The sequence below is a fragment of the Pungitius pungitius genome, chromosome 11 (assembly GCF_949316345.1).
Source record: "Pungitius pungitius chromosome 11, fPunPun2.1, whole genome shotgun sequence".
In the NCBI taxonomy this organism is placed as follows: Eukaryota; Metazoa; Chordata; class Actinopteri; order Perciformes; family Gasterosteidae; genus Pungitius; species Pungitius pungitius.
Window position 1 is genome coordinate 5,178,768 of NC_084910.1, and position 24,233 is coordinate 5,203,000.

At 43.8% G+C, this 24,233-nt stretch overlaps 4 protein-coding genes across 7 annotated transcripts; all 4 read left to right on the top strand.

Annotated features, from left to right (window-relative positions):
- Positions 1–647: 647 nt before the first annotated feature.
- LOC119197713 (zinc finger protein 239-like) lies at positions 648–3,322 on the top strand. The gene is made up of 2 exons (XM_037454257.2): positions 648–833; positions 1,194–3,322. The coding sequence occupies exons 1-2, from the start codon at positions 662–664 to the stop codon at positions 2,138–2,140; spliced, it is 1,119 nt and encodes a 372-aa protein (XP_037310154.2). The 5' UTR covers positions 648–661; the 3' UTR covers positions 2,141–3,322.
- Positions 3,323–7,465: 4,143 nt separating this feature from the next.
- LOC119197711 (zinc finger protein 664-like) lies at positions 7,466–9,059 on the top strand. Its single transcript, XM_037454256.2, has 2 exons — positions 7,466–7,731; positions 7,890–9,059. Exons 1-2 carry the CDS (start codon positions 7,560–7,562, stop codon positions 9,005–9,007), a joined length of 1,290 nt encoding a protein of 429 aa, XP_037310153.2. The 5' UTR covers positions 7,466–7,559; the 3' UTR covers positions 9,008–9,059.
- Positions 9,060–10,347: 1,288 nt separating this feature from the next.
- Positions 10,348–13,740, top strand: LOC119197714 (zinc finger protein 391-like). Its single transcript, XM_037454259.2, has 2 exons — positions 10,348–11,841; positions 12,247–13,740. The coding sequence occupies exons 1-2, from the start codon at positions 11,670–11,672 to the stop codon at positions 13,278–13,280; spliced, it is 1,206 nt and encodes a 401-aa protein (XP_037310156.2). The 5' UTR covers positions 10,348–11,669; the 3' UTR covers positions 13,281–13,740.
- Positions 13,741–14,336: 596 nt separating this feature from the next.
- Positions 14,337–23,479, top strand: zufsp (zinc finger containing ubiquitin peptidase 1). 4 transcript variants are annotated; one of them, XM_037454249.2, is made up of 10 exons: positions 14,337–14,769; positions 15,361–15,904; positions 16,766–16,876; positions 17,005–17,114; positions 17,203–17,371; positions 18,538–18,726; positions 20,725–20,890; positions 22,400–22,557; positions 22,832–23,052; positions 23,267–23,479. In XM_037454249.2, exons 2-10 carry the CDS (start codon positions 15,370–15,372, stop codon positions 23,312–23,314), a joined length of 1,707 nt encoding a protein of 568 aa, XP_037310146.2. In that variant the 5' UTR covers positions 14,337–14,769; positions 15,361–15,369; the 3' UTR covers positions 23,315–23,479. The 4 variants fall into 4 exon arrangements, with proteins under 4 accessions (XP_037310146.2, XP_037310147.2, XP_037310149.2 ...); XM_037454250.2 differs by having other exon boundaries at positions 14,337–14,512; XM_037454252.2 differs by having other exon boundaries at positions 14,337–14,488.
- The last annotated feature ends 754 nt before the right edge of the window (positions 23,480–24,233 follow it).

Below are 24,233 nucleotides of genomic sequence, written 5' to 3' on the forward strand. Positions count from 1 at the left end.
AAACAGTAATGCAAACACGTCCTCTTTAGCCTGCACCTTAGTGCACAATATGCATTATTATGGTACTTATGCATAATACAGAACAGTACTGCATTACATTATTACTACAACTGAGGACATAATGAATATATTTTAACATTCCAGATACCTGATCTTAAAGCAAAAGATGAGTCCGGTGGGACGGAAGTGAAGTTTGGATGAAGTTCTGGGCGCAGACAAAGAATGGCGCGAGAGCTTCAGGGCGCTGAGATTTCTTAAAGAAACAAAATTAGGCTTTAGGATTTAGTCGTTAGTAGTTGTTGTTTATTATTTGGATTTTTGAAATTGGAACAATAATAATAAGGGTTACCCTGAAACTGCACACTCCGGTACAGTAGGTGGCGGTATTTAACTATTCAAGTTGGTTGCGACCGTCCGAAATATAAATGGTAAATGAACGACGTTATTTAGCGATGTTCTAGTCTTCCGACCACTCAAAGCGCTTCAACACCTCATGTTCATTCGCTCATTCACACTCATTTACACTGATGACTCTGATTGGAGGACGACGTGCTCCCCGCAGTCACTCAAAGGTTTAAAAGCAAGCGGAACCTTAATGTCACTCGCCGTTGCTCCGTGTTGTAGCAGCGCCTGTAATTATTTCATTGGTAACCAAGCAGAAATGCCTTCAGTCGAGGGTTTGAGAGAGTTCGTCAACGAGCGACTTTCTGCTGCTGCTGAAGAAATATTCGGAGTTTTTAAAAGAACCATCGTCGAGTATCAGGAAGAGATCGACCGGCAGCGCGGACTGTTGGAGGTTTTTTGGAAACCCGAAGTGAGGTTACACAGGATAAGTGAGTAACGTTTAGAAATATCTGTTTAAAGCATTAAAGGAGATGAATTTTTCCATTTTACTTGTTCTTTAACCTACTAATGGAACAGTAGTCCCCCATTGACCCAAATACTTAATCCCTGGAAAATTTGCACATTGGTTATACTGTTTATTCCTGCTTGTATATTTTTATCTAATTTTACTTTATCTTATTTTATTGTTTTATTCTTCACTTGCACCAATTCATATTAGAGTTATATTGTAATTATTTTGTAATTCTTATTGTGGGTGAGACACGTGATGGTTGTGGTTCATACACACTGGTTGTATTTATTGGCTCAAACGTGTGTTTTTCTGTTTCCTTTGTTCCGTGTCCCTTCAGAGATCCCACAGTCACGTGTGTGTAAGGAGGAAGAGGTTCTCTCTGACCAGCAGCTCTGTCTCCAGGAGAGGATCCCCAGTCTGGACCAAGAGGACCCAGATCCTCCACAGATTAAAGAGGAACCGGAGGAGCTCTGCAGCAGTCAGGATGGAGAGCAGCTTGAACCAAAGCAGGAGACCTTTATCTTGACTCCTACTTGTGAGGAAAGAGACCACGGTGAAGATCAACTTCTGGATTTGTGTACTGATGAAACCCAGATTGTGCTACAGGAAACCTCTCTAGGCTGCATCTCCGTTAAAAGCACCACTGTAGATGAACCAAGCAATGACCACCAGCTTCTCTCTCACAACTCTCATCAATCTGATAGCATAGATCAGAAAGGAGTAAAACGTAGTTTAACATCAAGCAAGGAGCCAACTCCTCCAGGTGAGAAGCCATGTTTGTGCACAAAATGTGGGAAATACTTTAAAACTAAAAATAGCTTGTTGGCCCATGTGAGAAGAGCTCACAGTGTTGATCAACCATATGTATGCGACACCTGTGGGAGAAGATTCATTTATGAATCAGAATTTAAGAAGCATAAAAGAGTCCATAGTGATGAGAAGCCATTTTCTTGTGAAACATGTGGAAAGAAATTTAAATTTAGTAGTGGCCTAAAAATCCACATGCACATTCACACTGGGGAAAGGGCATATTATTGTGAGAAAACATTCACTGAGAACTCAGGATTGAAGTTTCATACAAGAATTCACACTGGAGAAAGGCCATATTCCTGCATCACCTGTGGGAAAACATTCAAACGGACTGAATCATTGAAGCTTCATACAAGAATCCACACTGGGGAAAGGCCATATTCCTGCATCACATGTGGGAAAACATTCATTCGGACATCAAGTTTGAAATCTCATATAAAAGTTCACACCAGGGAGAAACTGTACAATATGTAAAAGAGATTTCAGTGAATCTAGTAACTTGATCGCCCACATGAGAAGAATCCACAAGGGTGAAACGTCTTAGATGCAACTCCTGTGAAGAAATATTTTTTAAGACTAGCGCCGAAAACAAAAAGTGGCAGAAGGCAGGTTTCCAGAATGGAACAAATCTTTCTCACTTGGGTATGTAGCGGCATGGACCCTCCTCCTCCTCATGCAAATCCTATGTAAACTATTATCTTCTCGACCATGGGTTTGCTGTAAAGGTTTTTTTTTTTCTAACTTTATTGAGATTCTAATGTGTGGGAGACACACATTCAAGACGGCGGAATAGAGCTCTGGTTGCTCGCAGCTTTCCCTGCTCATATCTCCAAAAATAGCAAATCAACGAGATCGCTTTGAACGTTTGGAAAATCAGTTGGATTCCATTAAATTGACACTTGATCAACATTCCAAAGACTTGGTCTCCCAGCGTAAGATTACAACTTCTCTACAATAACGAATGAAGCGAGCTGAAGAAACTACCACTCAAAATAAAGACACCATGGTGAAACTTCAACAGAAACTTACATCAACGGAAGATCGGAGTAGGAGGAATAATCTCCGAATTCTAAACTTGAAAGAAGGAGCGGAAGAAGATCGGGCCTTGGCTTACCTGGTGCGTAGCCTTCTGAAATGGTTCCCTGAACTGAACAGCAGCCTTCCGGTAATATGATAATATCATATTATAATTAATTATATTATTAGCAATTATCTTGGGAGGTCAGACCTGAGAGAGTGTTCATCTGTTCAGATTCTAAACAGCCTGATGTCAAAGAGGAATTTGTGATGGAAATATTCCTAATTATGTTTTGACTTCAAAGACTGAATAAATGTTCAATTGTACTGGGTCTCTGCTCATGTAGGTGTAGAAGGAAACTAGAAATCAGATATGATTCCAAAGACAGTACTAAAAGAAAAGATGTTGAATATTCCTTTTGGAAAGAGGGAAGATAAATCATTAATAAGAGGTGTCACGGGACGTCCGGTAGAAGAAGTGGGGGAAAAGACAACAAAGGAAGACGTAACATTCAGAAACACATAAATGTGAAGACATACAAAGGGAAGTAACAAAGAGAGGAGGTCATAACGTCAAGTTTGAGATTCTGACGTACAGGACTCAACTCAACGCTGTATTTAATGGCAAAAATAAGTCATATATGTATATAAAATCTTAAAGCAAAAGATGAGTCCGGTGGGACGGAAGTGGAGTTTGGATGAAGTTATGGCCGCGGACAAAGAATGGCAAGAGAGCTTCAGGGCACTAAGATTTCTTAAAGAAACAGAATTAGGCTTTAGGATTTAGATGTTACGTGTTGTTTATTATTTTGATTATTGAATTTACAACAGTGATGAGGTTACCCTGAAACTGCACACTCCAGTACAGTGGGTGGCGGTATGGAACTAATAAGTTTGTTCCGACCCGCCGAAATACAAACGGTAAATGGACTGTACTTGTATAACGCTGTTCTAGTCTTCCAACCGCTCAAAACGCTTAAACACCTCATGTTCACTCACCCATTCACACCCATTCCTACACTGATGACGAGCTGCCATAGACAGTGCCATCTCCCCATCACTCATAACATTCACATACTGTAGTCACAGCTGTTACATTGAGGTTTGTGTGTCAGTGTGTCAGTGGATCACAAACTTTCTGATGAACAGGACGCAGCAGGTGAGGTTGGGAAAAATCACATCCAGCACCCGGACTATAGGCACTGGCGCCCCCCAGGGAAGTGTGCTGGGCCCACTGCTCTGCTCCCTCTAGACCAGGGCTCTCAACTTTTCCAAATACCTTGGAGTGAGATTTTTCTCAGGGGTGGGCGCTATGGCCGACGGGTAGGTCGAAGAGGAACTTACGCGGCTCGAACCAAAATCAGATTAATTTTTTTGCGTGAGCAATTGGATGTGTGGCAGGAGTGCGTGACTAAAGACCGAAATGAGTGACTGTCACGCTTAATGCGTGACACGGGAGAGTCTTGCTCTACAACGATTGCACCTCGGGGGACCCATCCATGTTAAAATCCTGAAGTTTGCAGACGACCCATGTTGGGATTCCCCAATCTTCCCGAGTTGGTTGATGAGAAGAATCCGACACGTCAATCAATTGAAGTTAAAAAATGAGATGAAAATGAGTGAGATCCCCTCATTGACCGCAAGTAAGATGGATGGAAAAGCCAATTCATTCATCCGAAAGTGGTTGGGGCTGCCACGGTGCCTATCTCAAACGGGTCTCCTTGGGGAAGAACACACTGCAGCTGCCACTGAAGTCCATACATTTGGGCTATATGCAGGAGAAGACCAGGCTGGTTCTCGAACTACGGGAGTTCACAGACCATTCGGCAAGGAATGCAAACGCCAAGGTCCCAACCGGCCACAGGTGGAATGCCCAAATCGATGATGACCAAGCGGTCGGCCGGCTGCAACACCGGGAGATCATGGGGAGAGTCCAGGCAGGAAGAGCAGGGCTAGGATGGGGAGAAGCGCCACGCTTTTGGTCCAACCGGCCAACCGTAAGGAGATGAAGGAGATGATATTTTCCAAACCAAACATTGAAGACGCCCCTTTTTATCCCCGTTGAACAAAAAAACACCACGTGTAGGAGCCATACATCGGGTTTTGATTATTCTTTTGTATTATTCTTTCCTTCTACATTGTTTGTATGTGTGCATGTGGTGTGACGTCATTTGTATCTACGACACCGTAAGGGGGTGTGGTGTGTATATTAGTGTGTGTCTGTTCACCTGTGGGGGCGGGTTGTTTTGAGCATGGCTGCAGGGTGAGCATGGGGAAAAACTTTCTTTTGACCGTCATCGTCGCTTTCACCAGGTACCATCACTCGGAGTTGTTATTTGCACTAACGTCACTTCAATGGAGTTGCAAGCGCTGTTGATCCTATCTAGACCAATAAAATGCATCTGGCAAAGTAAGTGATTGGCGTATGTTCTTTCTCGGTAAAACGGAGTAATAAAGCTAACATCTAAAAATACTTCAGTGCGACGCGTCTCTAGTATGATCCACTCATGTCTTAGCCTGCTGCGGCTTTTGGATAATTTTTATTGTGTATATGCCGCTATACCACGTGACTCATTAATCAAAAAGCGGCGTACCAGGTGGCACCAAATACCTGGTTTCTACAAAGCGGAACCTTAATGTGAGTTTGCGTTTGAGTGCCATGTAAGGGAAGTCTATAGGGACTACACACAGGTATATACGGATGGTGCTAATGTGATGGGTCGAGCTTTCCCTCCCCCCCTGCCTGTTTTGCCACACCACCTTAATTGGTGATGTCTAACAGGTGTGACCAGGTGCTCTTTAAATACAAGGTTTTTCCCCAGTAGAGCTAGAGGGGGTCTTGTTGCAGGGCTCCCACAACATAGGTGCAGCACTTGCCATGTGCAGATGGGTGCCTGTTTGAGCAAAATTTTAAGGTATGTCTGGTTTTTGAAGCAGGGGTTTTCTTATTGTTTCATGTTTTAATATGCTCTTTTAGCAGTGACAATGTTTATTGGAGTTATTTAGCTTTTTTTTCCTCTTGTGACAGGAAGTGATGTTCGGGCGGTGCAACACAGAGCCCTAGTCACTGCTGTTTTTGCCCTTGGTTTAAAATAGATGTGAACTTATGGTTACCTTGTTTATATAGTATTTTGATTATGAATTGTTAATTTGTTTTTCCAAGTTAGTGTCTTTTTGTTTCGTCCTACATAAAACCAACCCTATACTGGGGGCCTCCTCAATGCCAGTGCAGGTGGGCATATAGTAGGCTTACAGGTGGTGGCCCACGAGGTGGAAGGCTCCCTCAGTTTATTTTGCTTGTTTGCTGTGTTTTTTGACCTGGTGGTGGCCCCCTTTTCCCTTTCACTCCCCCACCCCTGTGGGCCTCTCAGGTAGTCACCTTGTACTGGTAGAACACCCCAGTATAGTAATTCTTTTTTAAAGCATAGAGTATATTTTGTAATAAAACAACCATTTCTCGACTGACCATCTTTTTAAATATGAAATGTACCTGTAAATAAAAAATGTCGTTGTTATAAAACTGGAACTTCACTTCTCTGCTCCATTTTATTATAACTAATATTCTTTGGGTGAGAGTCCCAAAGTGGCGTTGTCACCCTTGTGATAAGGCAAACAGCCGCCCCGGTCACACTAAGAAACCTGAAACGGGAGTGACAGGGTTTGGGGTGGCAGTACCAGATAAAGGAATAGGAATTAACAGGAGAACATCTGATAATCTAGGAGTCTACACAGTGGAGATGGTGGCAGTGCTGGTTGCTCTACAATGGGTGGAAAAGGCAAGACTGGAAAAGGTATTGATTTGCTCAGACGCATCTTCGGTGCTAGCAAGTATAAGGTCCTTTTGGTGGACCAGTCGACAGGACATACTGTACGAAGTCCTTCAGTCAGCCACAAGAATAACCAGTGAGGGAGGTCAGGTCAAATTCCTGTGGGTTCCAGCACATGTTTGGGTGAGCGGGAATGAGAGGGTGGATGAGCTGGCAAAAAGGGGCTTTAAAGAAAGGGGACATGGAGATGAAGGTTAGTATTAGCAAGGCAGAGGTCAAGAGTATTAACTGGGCAAATATCAATAAAATGTGGCAAGATAGGTGGGATAGAGAAATGAAAGGGAGACATTACAATCACATTCAAAAGAGCATCAAAGTTAATAGGGTTGGAGGTGGGAATAGGAGAGAACAAACTGTTCTGACAAGGTTATGGCTGGGTCATTGTACATTAAAAAAACACTAAAAATGATGGGGAAACACCAGACAGGGTTGTGTGGAGAAGAGGAGTCAGTAGAGCATGTAGGGAGTAGGAGACACAAAGAAGTTATGAGGAATAGTTTGAGGGAGGTAGGGATTCATGATTGTTCTCTGAAAGGAGTACTGGCCACGGATGAGAGAGCACAGGTTAGGGTACTGTTGGCATTCTTGAAGAGCACACAGTTTTTTTTTTATAGGATATCAGTGAAATGTAGGGATGGGGTACAGGGGTTACTTATATGTATTATTATTATTTCTATTATTTTATTTTATGGTTTTGTTTGTTTTGTGTTATTGTGGGGTAAATAAGAGTAGGGTTTTTGATCAATATTCCGGAGCAGTCCTAACATTCACACACTGTTGTCATGGCTACAGGAGCAATGTTGGGGTTAAGCATCTTAACTCATCCAGGTCAGCAGGAGCAGGGATCAACCCGTCAATCCTCTGATGGGGGGACGGCCGTGCTCGCCACAGTTACTCAAACGTTTAATCCAGAAGAAGAAAAATAAAATAATAGCAAGTGGAACCTTAATGTGACTCGTGTTTCCAGTCGGAACTTTGTAATGTGACACCCAGCCGTTGCTCGGTGTTGTAGCAGCGCCTGTAATTATTTCATCGGTAACCAAGCAGAAATGTCTTCAGTCGAGGGTTTGAGAGAGTTCGTCAACGAGCGACTTTCTGCTGCTGCTGAAGAAATATTCGGAGTTTTTAAAAGAACCATCGTCGAGTATCAGGAAGAGATCGACCGGCAGCGCGGACTGTTGGAGGTTTTTTGGAAACCCGAATTGAGGTTACACAGGATAAGTGAGTAACGTTTAGAAAGATCTGTTTAATTAAAGGAGATGTTCTTTAACGCACTAATAGAACAGTAGGACACGTGATGGTTGTGGTTCATACACACTGGTTGTATTTATTGGCTCAAACGTGTGTTTTTCTGTTTCCTTTGTTCCGTGTCCCTTCAGAGATCCCACAGTCACGTGTGTGTAAGGAGGAAGAGGTTCTCTCTGACCAGCAGCTCTGTCTCCAGGAGAGGATCACCAGTCTGGACCAAGAGGACCCAGATCCTCCACAGATTAAAGAGGAACCGGAGGAGCTCTGCAGCAGTCAGGAGGGAGAGCAGCTTGAACCAAAGCAGGAGACCTTTATGCTGACTCCCACTTGTGAGGAAAGAGACCACGGTGAAGATCATCTTCTGGATTTGTGTACTGATGAAACACAGATTGTGCTACAGGAAACCTCTCTAGGCTGCATCTCCGTTAAAAGCACCACTGTAGATGAACCAAGCAATGACCACCAGCTTCTCTCTCACAACTCTCATCATTCTGATAGCATAGATGAGAAAGGAGTAAAACGTAGTTTAACATCAAGCAAGGAGCCAACTCCTCCAGGTGAAAAGCCATGTTTGTGCAAAAAGTGTGGGAAATACTTTAAACATAAATATGGCTTGTTGTCCCATGTGAAAAGAGCTCACAGTGTTGATCAACCATATGTATGCGACACTTGTGGGAGAAGATTTCTTCATGAATCGGCATTTAAGAATCATAAAAGAGTCCATACTGATGAGAAGCCATTTTCTTGCAAAACATGTGGAAAGAAATTCAAATTTAATAGTAGCTTAAATGGCCACATGCACATTCACACTGGGGAAAGACCATATTCTTGCAAATTTTGTGGGAAAACATTCACTGGTAACTCAGGATTGACGTTTCATACAAGAATCCACACTGGGGAAAGGCCATATTCCTGCATCACCTGTGGGAAAACATTCAATCAGCAAACACATTTGAAGTTTCATACAAGAATCCATACTGGGGAAAAGCCATATTCTTGCGTCACCTGTGGGAAAACATTCAATCGGACAGAATCATTGAAGCTGCATTCAAGAACCCACACTGGGGAAAAGCCATATTCTTGCATCACCTGTGGGAAATCATTCATTCAGACATCACGTTTGAAATCTCATATAAAAGTTCACACCAAGGAGAAAGCATATTCCTGTAAAATATGTAAAAGATATTTCAGTGAATCTAGTAACTTGATCGCCCACATGAGAAGAATCCACAAGGGTGAAACGTCTTAGATGCAACTCCTGTGAAGAAATATTTTTTAAGACTAGCGCCGAAAACTAAAAGTTGCAGAAGGCAGGTTTCTAGAGTGGAACAAATCTTTCTCACTTGGGTATGTAGCGGCATGGACCCTCCTCTACTCATGCAAATCCTATGTAAATTATTATCTTCTCGACCATGGGTTTGCTGTTTTTTTTTAAACTTTACTGAGATTCTAGCGAAACACAGTGACTCGGAAGTAGTACAGCGTCTTTAATAAAGTTATTTAATGTCTTCCATCTTCGCGATTTCCTTTTTTTCCTTTGCAACTTCCTTCCATTTTGATTAATGTTGGACATAGTAGTAATGTTAGTCACTTAACATGTTTTTCATGAGATCAAAAGAAGAAATACACTACTATTGATCATGTTTATATCTGAGGAAATGGTTAAGTATCAGACAGCAATAACGTTCACGAGTGCTACATGCGATCACTGAGGTTGACATGTTCATATGATCGTAACATGCCTTCCAGAAACTGACAGACAGCTGATATAAATGTTAAAACAATAGAGAGGGACATACAGCAGGATAGATGCTCAGCGATAAAATAATGTGTAATAACACTGTAGAATGTATAGAGTAATGAAACAAAGCATACTTTCAGAATAAGCCTTTTAAGTAAAACAAATGGGAAATTTTATTTGTTTTATTTTTTGAAAAAGGGACTACTGTCATAGCCTGGCTAACTGAAATATATAATTTGCCAATAATTGATATGGCAGTATGACATTCACATTAAGAAGATACAGCATAAATTGTAATACATTGCACGATTAAATGGTCAGATGTCTCTTGATATGGTTTCAGTGCAAGGTGTAGCGCAAATCGTGGCAGTGGCAACTCGTTGAGGCACTTCCTGTTGTAGGTTACGGTGCCGCGGTGAGTTGTGGCAACTGCCATGACTCTATGGCAGCTGCCGCGGTGAGTTGTGGCAACAGCCTTGACTCTATGGCAGCTGCCGCGGTGAGTTGTGGCAACAGCCATGACTCTATGGCAGCTGCCGCGGTGAGTTGTGGCAACAGCCTTGACTCTATGGCAGCTGCCGCGGTGAGTTGTGGCAACAGCCATGACTCTATGGCAGCTGCCGCGGTGAGTTGTGGCAACAGCCTTGACTCTATGGCAGCTGCCGCGGTGAGTTGTGGCAACAGCCTTGACTCTATGGCAGCTGCCGCGGTGAGTTGTGGCAACAGCCTTGACTCTATGGCAGCTGCCGCGGTGAGTTGTGGCAACAGCCTTGAGTTTACAGCAACTGCCTCGTGTGTTTACTCGGTCAAGAGAAGAACTTAGAGCGGAGTTCAGGTGCCACGACTGCTAGGGGAGCCTTAGCTCTCGGCTGGTCTTGGTACATGGAGTTTAATGGAGAGGTGCTGCGAGTGCTAAGGGAGCCTTAACCTCGGTGGAGGGAGGTAGCTCGAGCGGTGCCACGAGTTCAGGTAACGGTCACTCGATCGAGAGAGCTACCTGGACCTGTGCCTCGAGTTATAGGAGCGTTGCCACAATCTATGGGAACGATGCCTCTTATCAATATTTACAATTTTCATTCTTCCGGGCGCTTCCTGAAGATGTTTATTGTTACCAAGGCAACAAGTTCAAACGTATTAGCTCAGCTGCACGTAAACGGGAAGCCATTATATCACTTATCGGCGGTTTAATTAGTAAAACAATTACAACTAACACTAGTACTTTTAAAGGGTGTATTGTATTGTCACATGTTGGATAATTATAAAATATAAATGTCACAAATTTTGCAAACAAAAACGGCAAGTGTCGAGGCACCCCTGCCGCAAAGTCGACGCAGTTGTCGTGATGTCGTGGCAGCTGCCTCAGGGTTGAGGCAGTTGCCACAAGATAAAAAATGTTAAAATCCCAGTTTTGCAGGACAGAGACTATTGGGCAATTACACATAAGGAGCAAGAGGTGAAATTGGCTTTTGTAAATGGGATTCCTGACGGTAGTGTTAATTGCCCTATATTATATTAATGACGTATTTGTGGACATTGGTAGAGATATTGTCTCCTTGCTACATGCTGGCAATGGAGTGATGTGAAAAAGGGGGAAGAAATATTAGAAATGAGATCAGTAGCACATGCGCTACCTTATAGTCCGCCGATGACGGGTTGTATCAGCGGTCATATTTCTTCCGACAAAAGCTCTTCAATCTGATTCATTCTCTTGTAAAAATCTTTTTTTAATATAATGGCGGTAATGTGCTATAAAACCGGAAATGTGAGTCTCAGGAAAGGATGTAGTTAGCAAACCAATCACAGCCTTGCGGGTTTCATGGCGCTTGCCTAGCTTTTGACACTGGTCTAGAAAAATTGGTCGACGCACGCAAATACGCAAGAAGGGGTGAAAAAGCATGCAAGGAGCACACAAAGGGCTCCTGTATCTGTGTGACGTTGCGTTTCTCTGAAAACGCAGAAGCATAAACTAGGCTGCGGGTTAGCAGGAGCAATCCTCTAATTGGTGGACGACCGTGCTCGCCACAGTCACTCAAACGTTTGATCCAGAAGAAGAAAAATAAAATAATAGCAAGCGGAACCTCAGTGTGACTCGTGTTTCCAGTCGGAGCTTTGTAGTGTTGCTCGGTGTTGTAGCAGCGCCTGTAATTATTTCATCGGTAACCAAGCAGCAATGTCTTCAGTTGAGGGTTTGAGAGAGTTCGTCAACGAGCGACTTTCTGCTGCTGCTGAAGAAATATTCGGAGTTTTTAAAAGAACCATCGTCGAGTATCAGGAAGAGATCGACCGGCAGCGCGGACTGTTGGAGGTTTTTTGGAAACCCGAAGTGAGGTTACACAGGATAAGTGAGTAACGTTCAGAAACATCTGTTTAAAGCATTAAAGGAGATGCATTTTTCCATTTAACTTGTTCTTTAACTTACTAATAGAACAGTAGTCCCCCATTGACCCAAATACTTCATCCCTGGAACATTTGCACAGTGGTTTCTCTCACCATGGAAACATATGGACATACTTATCTGTATATATTGTTTATTCCTGCTTGTATCTTCTTTATCTAATTTTACTTTATCTTATTTTATTGTTTTATTCTTAACTTGCAGCAATTCAAATTCCTCTATGTGTAACGTGTGGCAATAAATGTCTTCTCATTGTGGGTGAGACGCGTGATGGTTGTGGTTCATACACACTGGTTGTATTTATTGGCTCAAACGTGTGTTTTTCTGTTTCTTTTGTTCCGTGTCCCTTCAGAGATCCCACAGTCACGTGTGTGTAAGGAGGAAGAGGTTCTCTCTGACCAGCAGCTCTGTCTCCAGGAGAGGATCACCAGTCTGGACCAAGAGGACCCAGATCCTCCACAGATTAAAGAGGAACCGGAGGAGCTCTGCAGCAGTCAGGAGGGAGAGCAGCTTGAACCAAAGCAGGAGACCTTTATGTTGACACCTACTTGTGAGGAAAGAGACCACGGTGAAGATCAACTTCTGGATTCGTGTACTGATGAAACACTGATTGTGCTACAGGAAACATCTCTAGGCTGCATCTCAGTTAAAAGCACCGCTGAAGATGAACCAAGCAATGACCACCAGCTTCTCTCTCACAACTCTCATCAATCTTATAGCATAGATCAGAAAGGAGTAAAACATAGTTTAACATCAAGCAAGGAGCCAACTCCTCCAAGTAAGAAGCCATGTTTGTGCAAAAAATGTGGGAAATACTTTAAAACTAAAAATAGCTTGTTTCTCCATGTGAAAAGAGCTCACAGTGTTGATCAACCATATGTATGCAACTTCTGTGGGAGAAGATTCGTTCATGAATCAGCATTTAAGAATCATAAAAGAGTCCATAGTGATGAGAAGCCATTTTCTTGCAAAACATGTGGAAAAAAATTCAAATTTAGTAGTGGCTTAAAAGTCCACATGCACATTCACACTGGGGAAAGGGCATATTCTTGCAACACCTGCGGTAAAACATTCAATCGGACAGAATCATTGAAGCTTCATTCAAGAATCCACACTGGTGAAAGGCCATATTCTTGCAACACCTGTGGGAAAACATTCAATCAGCAATCATATTTGAAGAAGCATACAAGAATCCATACTGGGGAAAGGCCATATTCCTGCATCACCTGTGGGAAATCATTCATTCAGACATCAGGTTTGAAATCTCATATAAAAGTTCACACCAGGGAGAAACCATATTTCTGTAAAATATGTAAAAGAGATTTCAGTGAATCTAGTAACTTGATCGCCCACATGAGAAGAATCCACAAGGATGAAACGTCTTAGATGCAACTTGTGAGGAAATATTTTTTAAGACTAGCGCCGAAAACAAAAAGTGGCAGAAGGCAGGTTTCTAGAATGGAACAAATCTTTCTCACTTGGGTATGTAGCGGCATGGACCCACATCCTCCTCCTGATGCAAATCCCATGTAAACTATTATCTTCTCGACCATGGGTTTGCTATAAAGTTTATTTTTCTAACGTTATTGAGATTCTAGCGAAACACAGTGACTTGAAAGTAGTACAGCGTCTTTAATAAAGTGAGGTGATGTCTTCCATGTTGTCAATTTCCAATTTCGTCATCTTAAATGATTTAGAGTTCATTTGAGAGTATGGGTGCAATTAAATCCATCCCAGAACAACGCAGTTTCTTGTGTAAGCTGACAAACTGCCATCAAGATTAAGTCGATCAAAGCTAGCTCTGACATATTGGATGAAGCTGAAGGCATCTGAAGAGGAGCTTCCTGCAACAAAGAGGTATAAAAAGTATATCAACTATATATATATATATATATATATATATATATATATATATATATATATATATATACCTATTTCTACATGCATACAGACGGATACCAAGACAATGGGAATGGACACATGGGATCTGGGGTATGCAACTATGCAACTGTCCCGATGCGCGGCAACGACCAAATGAACAAATTTGAGGGGACGAACGACACTTCACTACGCCAAAATATAAATGGTAAATGGACTGTACTTGTATAGCGCTTTTCTAGTCTTCTGACCACACAAAGCGCTTCATGTCATGTTCATTCACCCATTCACCCACATTCATACACTGATGATAGGAGCCCCCATACACAGAGCCATCTGCCCATCAGTCATAACATTCAAACACTGTTGTCATAGCTACAGGAGCAATGTTGGGGTTAAGCATCTTAACTCATCCAGGTCGGCAGGAGCAGGGATCAACCCGTCAATCCTCTGATGGGGGGACGACCGTGCTCGCCACAATCACTCAAACGTTTAATCCAGAAGAAGAAAAATAAAATAAAAGCAAGCGGAACCTTAATGTGACTTGGGTTTCCAGTCGGAACTTTGTAGTGTGACACCCAGACGTTGCTCGGTGTTGTGGAAGCGCCTGTAATTATTTCATCGGTAACCAAGCAGAAATGTTCTCTCTGACCAGCAGCTTGAACCAAAGAAGGAGACCTTTATGTTGACTCCTACTTGTGAGGAAAGAGACCACGGTGAAGATCATCTTCTGGATTTGGGTACTGATGAAACCCAGATTGTGCTACAGGAAACATCTCTAGGCTACATCTCAGTTAAAAGCACCGCTGTAGATGAACCAAGCAATGACCTAGAAATGGGCTTTGGTCTCGTTCGCAATCATTTTATTGTGAAAGTTTATGCCGGAAGTATTTTGGTAGCACGCCGCCGTGAGCCTGAAGTTGCGCGTGGTTGCTAATGTGAAAGAAGGCCAGCCATACATACATACATGTAACTCGTTGAGTTCATCGCATCCACCGTGAGTACATTTTTCCAACCACGTATACAACAACACGTGACTCCGGACGTAGCGCACGTGAAAGTACCAGCCGTTACCAGCGTCCGCCCTTTGCGTGCACGGTGTGACGTAACGTCATGACGGTGAATGAATGGCGGTGACAACAATGTACACCTTTTTGTGTGCTGGCACCGATAGTGTTTCTTGTACGGTTCCATTCCGAAAACCTGCTCATTTCCGATGGTCCAGATCATGGCAAACGTTTCACTCGTTGTTAAAACCTTGTACTGTATTTTATTTCGGCATATACATACATTCAGCCCGTCAATATTAAGTTATTTGTCCTTCATTTCCAGTTCGGAGTTCTGAAATATGATCGGCCTTACAGGCTGTATCGGTTGATACAAATAATTGATTCCGATTATTTTTTTAGTGTTACCTTTCTTTAGCAAATATACACATGGTCTTGTGTTTTATCGGCTGGTTATATTTTATTTTAATAAGTGTAATACTTATTTTATGCTGTGCCTTTACCAACTATCACAACCTGGAACTTTTCCCTACCTACTCAGTGTTTCTGACACTGAAATGTATTAATGTGTGTGTGTTTAGGTTGCAGCCATGCTGACCTGTGAAATCTGCGGAGAGGACGTTATGTTGGAAGAGGACATGAAGACTCATCTCCTTCTCAGCCATGTTGAAACTGACGCGCACTGTCCCCTCTGTCCCCTGTCTGGTGTGTCCTACGACGAACTGTGCTTCCACATCAGCTCGGCGCATCCAGAGGAACCGCACAGAGTCCGGGATTCGGCCCCATTCGCATCAACTCCGGGATGCTCAGCCCGGACGAACGGCGCCGTAACCAAGAGCAAAAAGCCCAGAATGCCTCAGTCCTGCACGGCTGGGGACAGTTGTGACACAGCTGGTGAAGCAGCACCCAGCGACGCCACTCGTGTCACCAGAGACTCACTGCGGCCCGAACACAATAGTACACCAGGAGGTGGAGTCTCATCCACTGGGGAGGCCGCACCCGTCACTCCAACACGGAGCCCTAAAACACGGCGTGAGCTTGTCAGGCACCGCGATGAGGACAAAGATGAGGTTAAAGCCGTGCACAGAGAAGCCAAACAGACGCGTCTGACCTCACCAGGAGAAGGTGATCTTTGGTCTTTTCAAAATGTATTTTAAACTTTAAAGTGACAGTTGACCTGATTAGTCCTGTATTGGTCACAGAGAAGGTGTTCTCCTGCCCCCATGTGTGCAGGGGCACGTGGAGCTGCATCATCAGCCGAAGGCAAGCCTTCTGTCACTTAGAGTTGTGTCTTTGCTACCATGTCTGCAACATTTTCTTGGGTCATTCGGTCAGCTAGTGTTATTTAATCATTTAGGGGTCACAGATACCTATGTTGATATAGGGCCCTTGGGGTGAGGGTGTCCATAGACAGAGCAGGACTCATGACAAAGCCCTTGCAAGTGATTGTCAAGATTGACAGTGTTTGGTAGAACTTAGTCAACGGCAATTATAGATTAAAAAGTCATTGTTCTGTCGTAAATAGTGTTATTAGCATTAGCCTAACAAGCTAACCTATGTGTTTGACTGTTCTAGAGAAGCCTGTGTATTCTCATGTTTGGCGTGTCAAAGAACAGCCTCCCGTCAGCCGTTCTTCTTCTGACACGCATGTAGATGCACAGACACCCCCCTAGTGGTGAGATGGCGACACCTGCTGGTCATCTTTGACCGAACCAAATTACATTACAGCAGAGCCACAACAATGGTTATGGAACATCTAAAAAACACATCTATATTACACAGGACACAGCAATTTGCCATTCAATTCCTCATCATGGTTTGAAGTAAAGAAAAAAAAAATAACTTGACAAAAAAGCAGTTCACCTACAAATGTTCAAACCCATATGTTTCCAGAATTAGACAACACAGACTGTACCAGATACATGTTGTCAACCCTCACATAGGAAATGTTTAAAACTCACATGCGCTTTTGCATCTGTTTTGTAGGAGAGCAGAGATTTGAGTGCCCCATGTGCCCTGTCGTCTGCAGGGACAGCTTCACTCTGCAGGAACACGTGGAGCTGCATTTAGACCACGGAGCTTCTGTGAACTCTGCAGGTGGGCACATGTTCCTATCCCTGCTGCATATGTCCCTCCAAGTGTACCAAACACTGTGCCAAAGGTATCCGTACGATCGTATCAATCTCAATCGCTCTACGCCGTTTGGTTGAACCGTGCGTCTGCAGGGAGCCCCGGCTCTGACCTGAAGCTGGCCAGAGAGCTGCAGCGGGAGGAGGAGCAGAGGAGGAGGCTGGAGGAGACTCAGCGGGAGAGAGAAGAGTTTAAGAAGCTGCAGGTCTGGATTCTACACAAGAGCACACATGCTGTGTGGACCGTTGGGACGGGGGATGTTGATCCACCTGTGGGATATGTTGTTTGTGCAGAGGCAGTTTGGTCTGGACGGCAGCGGGGGCTACAGCAGGCAGACCGAGAGGGCCATGGAGAGGGCTGTGGCCAGGGGTCGGATGGCCCCTGGCGAGTTCCACTGTAAGAGGGCAGAGATGATGGAGTCTCTGGCCTCAGGGGTTGATGATGGCACAACCAGAACTACGGGTATCTTGTTCTTCAATCACAAAAGTGCACACACCGCTGGTTCACAGGAACACACTCGTAGGGATAGTTACTTCAGACATCTGTTCCAAAAACATGGGCAGCTACTCTCAGCACCTGGACACAGTGGCGGCTGGTGAATTTTATTGTAGAGAGGGCTAAATAAAGTTTTTTTTTTTCACATACAAACGAAGCATTCTGGTGCATTCTGACAGAATAATAAAGACAAAATAGAACATTTTCTTACAAAGGCAAATGGGGCCAAAGACAAAGTTTTAACTTAATTGATTTGCCTTGTAGAATTGAGCAAGATTAATTGCAAATACATCAATAGAAATTGGGACTTATACACTAGTTAACATTCCAACAAGTTAACAGAATGTGATTCTAAAATGGGTGAGTGTGTTACGGCCAATCTATTGTGTTGGTAACTTCACTCATCATGAAAGTAGCTACTTGATCGAAAATATCCCCATCCCCCTCGCTCTCTTTTCTCAGTTACGTATGACGATCCCCAAATCCTCATTGAAAATGCATTGAAGGCTCGATTTTCGAGGAAAAAAAAGTTTTAACATGAGAGTCAACGGGAGAATACTTGGGCAATTTTCCACGTCAATGAATTCGCCCCGAGAGAGGCGGGACTCGCGGCGGGCGCGTGTGACCATTTGAAACGTGACCTGAATCTGACGAATCTGATTGGACAATGACAGATAATATGTCTAGAACACTGAAAACTACTTTTGCTGTGATAGAATTTGTTGAACTCCCCCCTCTTTCTCCCAGTTGGTGGGGCGTTGCCCAAATTGCCCCTATACACCATCCGCCCCTGCCTGGACATATAAGAGACTTTCCTTGGTATAATTTCTCTGGTCACATATTTACTGGACATTTTTGGATGGAATTACCATCTATATTGGATTTAGACAAAATAAAAAAGAGGTGGACCTGAAACTGAGCCTCAGTGGAGCCAAGGTTGGGGACAACATTGAATATCCGATGCAGATTTGAAAGGGAAAAGAGAACGATTTGGCTGACATTTTTATGGGTGTTTTAGTTTTCAGCACTTTTTAATGCATATTGATCAGTGAGATGGGATGGCTGCTGGTTTAGCTGTGTGTCCGGAACAATGCTGGAAGGAATCCAGCTCAACTTGTTTCCTCTGTGTCTAGGTGTGGTCAGAGCGTTGCATGAATACTACCAGACCAACTGCAAGGACCATGTTCACGTGTGGCTGAGTGCTGCCACTGACCACTACTGCTCCTCAGCGGGGGATCGAGGCTGGGGCTGTGGATACAGAAACCTCCAGATGCTCCTCTCATCTCTGCACGCAATAGAGGCATATGCCCCCCTCATACAAGGTGCACCATCACATCGCATATCTCACCTGAAAGCACCACCAATCATCTTTCCTTTATGAGTCATCAAAATCAGGGCTGGTTGCTCTAGTGTTCAATGCTTTGGAAATGGACATTATACTGGTAAACATGAAGGAAGTTTTGAGTTGACATCAACACTCACTTATAACAGCGGCATGTCAGGAAAAGGGGGGGGACGCTTTACTTAAAATATATTAGTGAAGGTCTCGAGTATTGGCCCTTTTCATTGAATTCCTAATTTGTTTGTGAGGTTTAGGTAAATAGCTGTTAGATAATATCTGCTGGTAGTTCTTTCAAAATATTCATAATGCATTTTATTTGTATAGCACTTTAAAAGGGACTCAAGGCATATTATATGGTAAAAAAGGAATTTAATAAACAATAGGAGTAACAACGAGAGATATGGGCCATTTTAAGACATTAACATGATTTGATCTAAACCATTCCATTGTGGCTCTGGTTGTATGTTTGTATGTCTCTGCCCCAGTCTCAAGTCTCTGCATCATACTTTCTTCAAGGATTGCCCTGTCTTTGGTTCCTTTCATCGTTCCCTCAATTCTGACTAGTTTCCCTGTAGCTGCTGAAGAGAAGCACCCCCACAGCATAATGCTACCGCTCCCATATTTTACTGATGATTTCTCAGGGTAATAGGCAATGCTGGGTTTTCTTCCACACAACATTTTGCATAGATGCCAAAAAGTTCAATTTTGGTCTCATCTATTTTCAACTGACTGAAAAGTACGAGTCGTTCTCTCGTCTCTGCCAACCTCAAGAAATCAGTGAGGAGCAAGAGTCCGAGCAGGAGCCAATACCGAAGGCCTCTTGTGTAAACATTGGACACTAAATACAGGGTCGTAGTTGCAGAGGTCCAACTCAGCTATAATCCAGCAGTAGATTGCATTATCAGTAGTTTTCTGTTGCTGTCTAGAAACAACATAATTTCAGGGCAAACTCTTATGTTTAGTTAGCAGGGTAAAGCCCTTCACATTCATTAAGCTTGGGGTGTGTCAATTAACACTAAATGTTTGGCACTGAAGTCCTTGGCACACATCTTTATTACCTTCCCTGGTGACAGAAGAATGTGTTACATCAAAGAGGATTTCCACAAATGCCCGAATAAATGGCTGATTTTGTTTGATGTGCAGTACTGGAAAATGAAGAATCCAGTTTCTGCAGGTGGAACAGAGTCGGTAGCTGTCCCCCCCCCGAGTCCCTTCCATCACAAGCCTTCCTTGGTTTAAAACAAGGGCCAATTCCTCAGCTGGGGTGAAGTCTGGTGCTTGAAATGAGTCTTTAGTGTAAATTTCCAGAGGAACGTTAATTCCCTCTGCTCACTTTTAAGGCAAAGTAGGCTAAATAATAATACATTTTATTTATATAGTGCTTTACATGGTAGGCTACTCTTTAAAGAAGCACATTTATCACATAAACACAGCAACAGCAATAAAACCAACACACAAAACAAGCATATTAAGACAGTCTACAACTTTCCTAGTAAGTAGATATTTTGTAGTCGGTCAGCGATTGTTTAATTACAGCTGCTGTTTTTCTATTATATGCTTCACCCCCATCATTTCTGTTTCCATTATTAGTTGCTGCTCAGCGGGTGAAAGACATGCCATGCACGTCTTTTTCTAATTTCTGCATCAGTACATCTGTGATCGATACCGTGGACGCTCACCTATCTCAGCTATGTACACCTGGGTGGACTTGGCTCCCCCTTCCCCTCCCGGGTCGGCAACCGTGCAACCGATTGATGAGCAGATCACACTATTTTAATCTGCGCTTTTTCAGTTATCCTCGATTTCTTTATTCTACTTTTGTACAATAGCCCCCAGGGAACTATCTTGGCGTGACATCACCCGCTGTTAGTCAGTGTTAAGTGTATTAATAGAAATTTACTACAGATAAACAAACAAATGAAACAACCAGTTGCATCAACCGACCCGCACTCACGCCAGTTCTTCCCTCCTCCACCAGAGAACGCAGCGCCGAGCATCCCTCGGGTGCAGAGTATGATCGAGGAGGCGTGGAGGGAGGGGCTGGATCCGCACGGAGCGTCCCACTTCAACCGGCGGCTCCAGGGAACGCGAGCCTGGATCGGAGCCACAGAGATCTACACCCTCCTCACCTCTCTGGGAATAAGGTGAGCATGAAAACTAGTTTAAGCACACAACCTCGTGCTGCATCAGGGAGATCCATATCGGCTGGCTTCCTGCCGGGACCCCACGGGAGGTGAACTAGTTCCCTTTTGTGTTGGGACTGGGGGGTCGGAAGGTGAAGGCTCAAAACTAGACAAATACATACAAACATTCTCACCCTACAGTCATTGTTGGGGGGTTGAGGGCCCTCGAGGAAGATCACACTATGATAAATCAAGACAGTCAACTGGCTTAAATTTCAAATCAATGTAGATACATTTGGCTTTATGCCTCAATGAGTGAATACAACATACCATGCATAGTTTGCCTTCATCTTATAACTAGTACGCTTAACATAAAAGATCACAGTTCTTCAAGAAGTTTTACACGGTTCATGTGTAATACTCAAGATACTCATGTCTTGCATTCAGTTGCTCATCTAATAGCTGACAGGAGATAAAACTCCCATAAAAACCTCTTTGCGGAGGAATTTGGGAGAAAGAACGGCCATGTTTTAACATTACACTGTGACAGGATGTTTATATGTAAAGTATTTGACTTACATCACCATAAATCATCTAACATACTAAATCACTAACTGCACTACATGTGTTGGAAGATTCTTTTGCAACAATATCAAGATGCATTTGAGTATTTACGCTAAAACGGGGAAGTTTTACTCCTACGAGCTTTTTTGCTCCTTATCTGTTTTGACTCTAACCTGCTGTAACAGTAAAAATGTGCAATGTCGCATGGATTCTCACTCGTACTCTCTCATGACCACAGTTGAGGGTTGGAATACCGATAGACTGGTAGTTTTAAAAGCTTTGACTTCTGGCCAACGTCCCTGTTGACCTCAACAGACACTGCACCAATCTCTCTGCCGATCTTTTTCATTGGAGAACAAGACCCCCAGATACACCAATCCCAAACAGAAGCTGACAAAGGACAACCCCCCCCCCCCCCCAACAGCCATAACCTCCTGCCGTTAATACGGACAAAGCCCTCAGTCTGGCAATATGATCAAATTCAATGTTATTCAAATATGCCTCTGAGGGCTTTATGATCTGATGTGGCCAGATAACTCGTAGCAGTTACCGGTATTCCATACTCCCTCAAACTCTCCATCCTCCCCGAAGGATGTGTGGCTTACTTTGAGGAAATTCCTGAAGGAGCTCTTCTCACCACATGATTATACACCCGGTGAGGGTCAGCCGCCTCTCGTCTTAACAGTTTGCCAGATCTTTCGTGAGGCCAATCAAAAGTCGTTCTCCGTACCCTCCCCAAACGCACTCTACACTTTTGCTTCAGTCGTCCCTGATGCAGCTTCTTCCAAAGACCCCTCGGCGAACCTCAGTGTCGGCCAAGCTGAATAAGGAAGCGGAGTGTGCCAGGACGAGTGAAAACCACCAGCTGCACACTCTCAGTCCCGTCCCATTTGAAAAGCAGCCTATTAACTTTTTGAAATCTTGTATCAGTTTGATCTTACACCCACGCTTGTATTTTGTTTCCAGTGCCCGCATCATCGACTTTCACAAGCCGACAGGCCCAGCGGACACTCACCCCCGGCTGTTTGAGTGGGTGAAGCAGTACTTCCTGTCTTGCGGGAGCCCCCGGCTGCCGCCCAGACTAATCAGCACTTCCCTGCCCCCGCTTTACCTTCAGCACCAAGGTACACAGCAGCCTGTGACCCGCTATAGTCATTCATCTCACTATATAGTTGTTCTCAATACAGTTGCATGTGCATGCTTCTTTGACTACTTAATGTTTTTAGGCCGGAGCCAGTTGTAAATAAATCCCTGAATACGTCAGTGAATCCTCGCGTATGCATTCATGAATAGGGAGGCTGACCCCCGCCCCCCTCCCCCCCACGACTTTTCACACCACCTTCAAGTGCAGCCAAACATGTTGACCGCGTTGACAAACGCCCCTTGGTCCTCCCGCAGGTCACAGCCGCTCTATCGTGGGCTTGGAGCAGAAGAGGAACGGGAGCCTGTGCCTCCTGCTTCTTGATCCCAGCTCCTCGGCCTCAGACACCAGGAAGCTGCTGAGCGCGGACACCGTCGCGCCCGCCGTCCGCCGAGTCAGGAGGTTCCCCGGCAGCCTGAAGCACAGACAGTACCAAGTGGTGGCTGTGCAGGGCGTGATGTCCGCCGAGGAGAAACAGGTGTGTGTGTGTGTGTGTGCGTGTGTGTGTGTGTGCGTGCGTGCGTGTGGTTAAGGTTTAGAACTAAACTTTTGACTGAACGGGATTCAAACATTCATCAAACAAAACCAATCTGGAGATCTTTACAGTCGTGATATACAAGTTTAAAGTGCACACTTTGAATTGCCGTCAAATAGAATGTTCTTATTTCCTGTATCTTTTTTTTCTTCTACAGATCAGCATCTCTAAATCCAGGACATTATGTGCTGAACGCATCCCGTGAAGAGGAGCACACTTCTTCTTCAAGTTGTTTGTTTTTATTGTGAACATGCGTTCATTTTCTGCTCTTGAACTATTTAACGTAGTCATTCTATAATATGTTCCATATTGCGCAATTTTAAAAGTTTTTTTAATAAACCCTGTGCTGCTCCGTGCTGTCCAGTTATTTGTAGTTATAGTCGTTAATGTTCGCGAGGAAGTGGTGCGCAACTAATCTGGCTGTCCTTAGAAGAACCCTCCCTAACAAGACAAAGTCCATCTGAGAATCTCTTAGTCCAAATGTAAAACCGCAAATATTTAATGTCATCATTAGGCACAGCTAAATCATCTCGCAGCAGCCATCTGTTTGTAGAAGTCACACAAGAATCTGGATGCGGTCGCTTGTGGGTTGAACCGAGGCGCGGTAAGTCATCTCAGGACAAATGAAGCAGGTGGTTAGACAGCCGCTCTGGGATTTTTGTCGTTTTTTTATGGAGGACCATCTGCCTCTTCTGAAATAACCAACATTTAAAGTAACTTTTTAGAAAATGATTACAATTGTTAAATAAAAAAGAGCCTTCAGAGCAAAGGGTGCAGAGAGGCTATTTCCTCAATTGTATATTTGACTGTCTACAAAGAAACAATTCTAATGACCGGTCCAAAAAGTTGCAGTACATGTAGGAATGGACCAATAACGAAGTAGCACAAAGGCCAAAGAATGTGAGGCATCAGCAGAGGAAACGCGTCTAAAGTTATAGGCTAACATACTGCCCAGCTGGTAGACACCGAGTGCTAAAAGCAGCGCGCTGAAATCCAACTTGTTTGCAAGCTAAATGCATTTTGTTAGCGGTTCAGCCCTTGCTTGCGTGCCATGGTGGCATATTCTGGTTTCACCTGACGCATTGCACTGTGTTTGTTCTTTAGGCTTCACACACTACACTGGG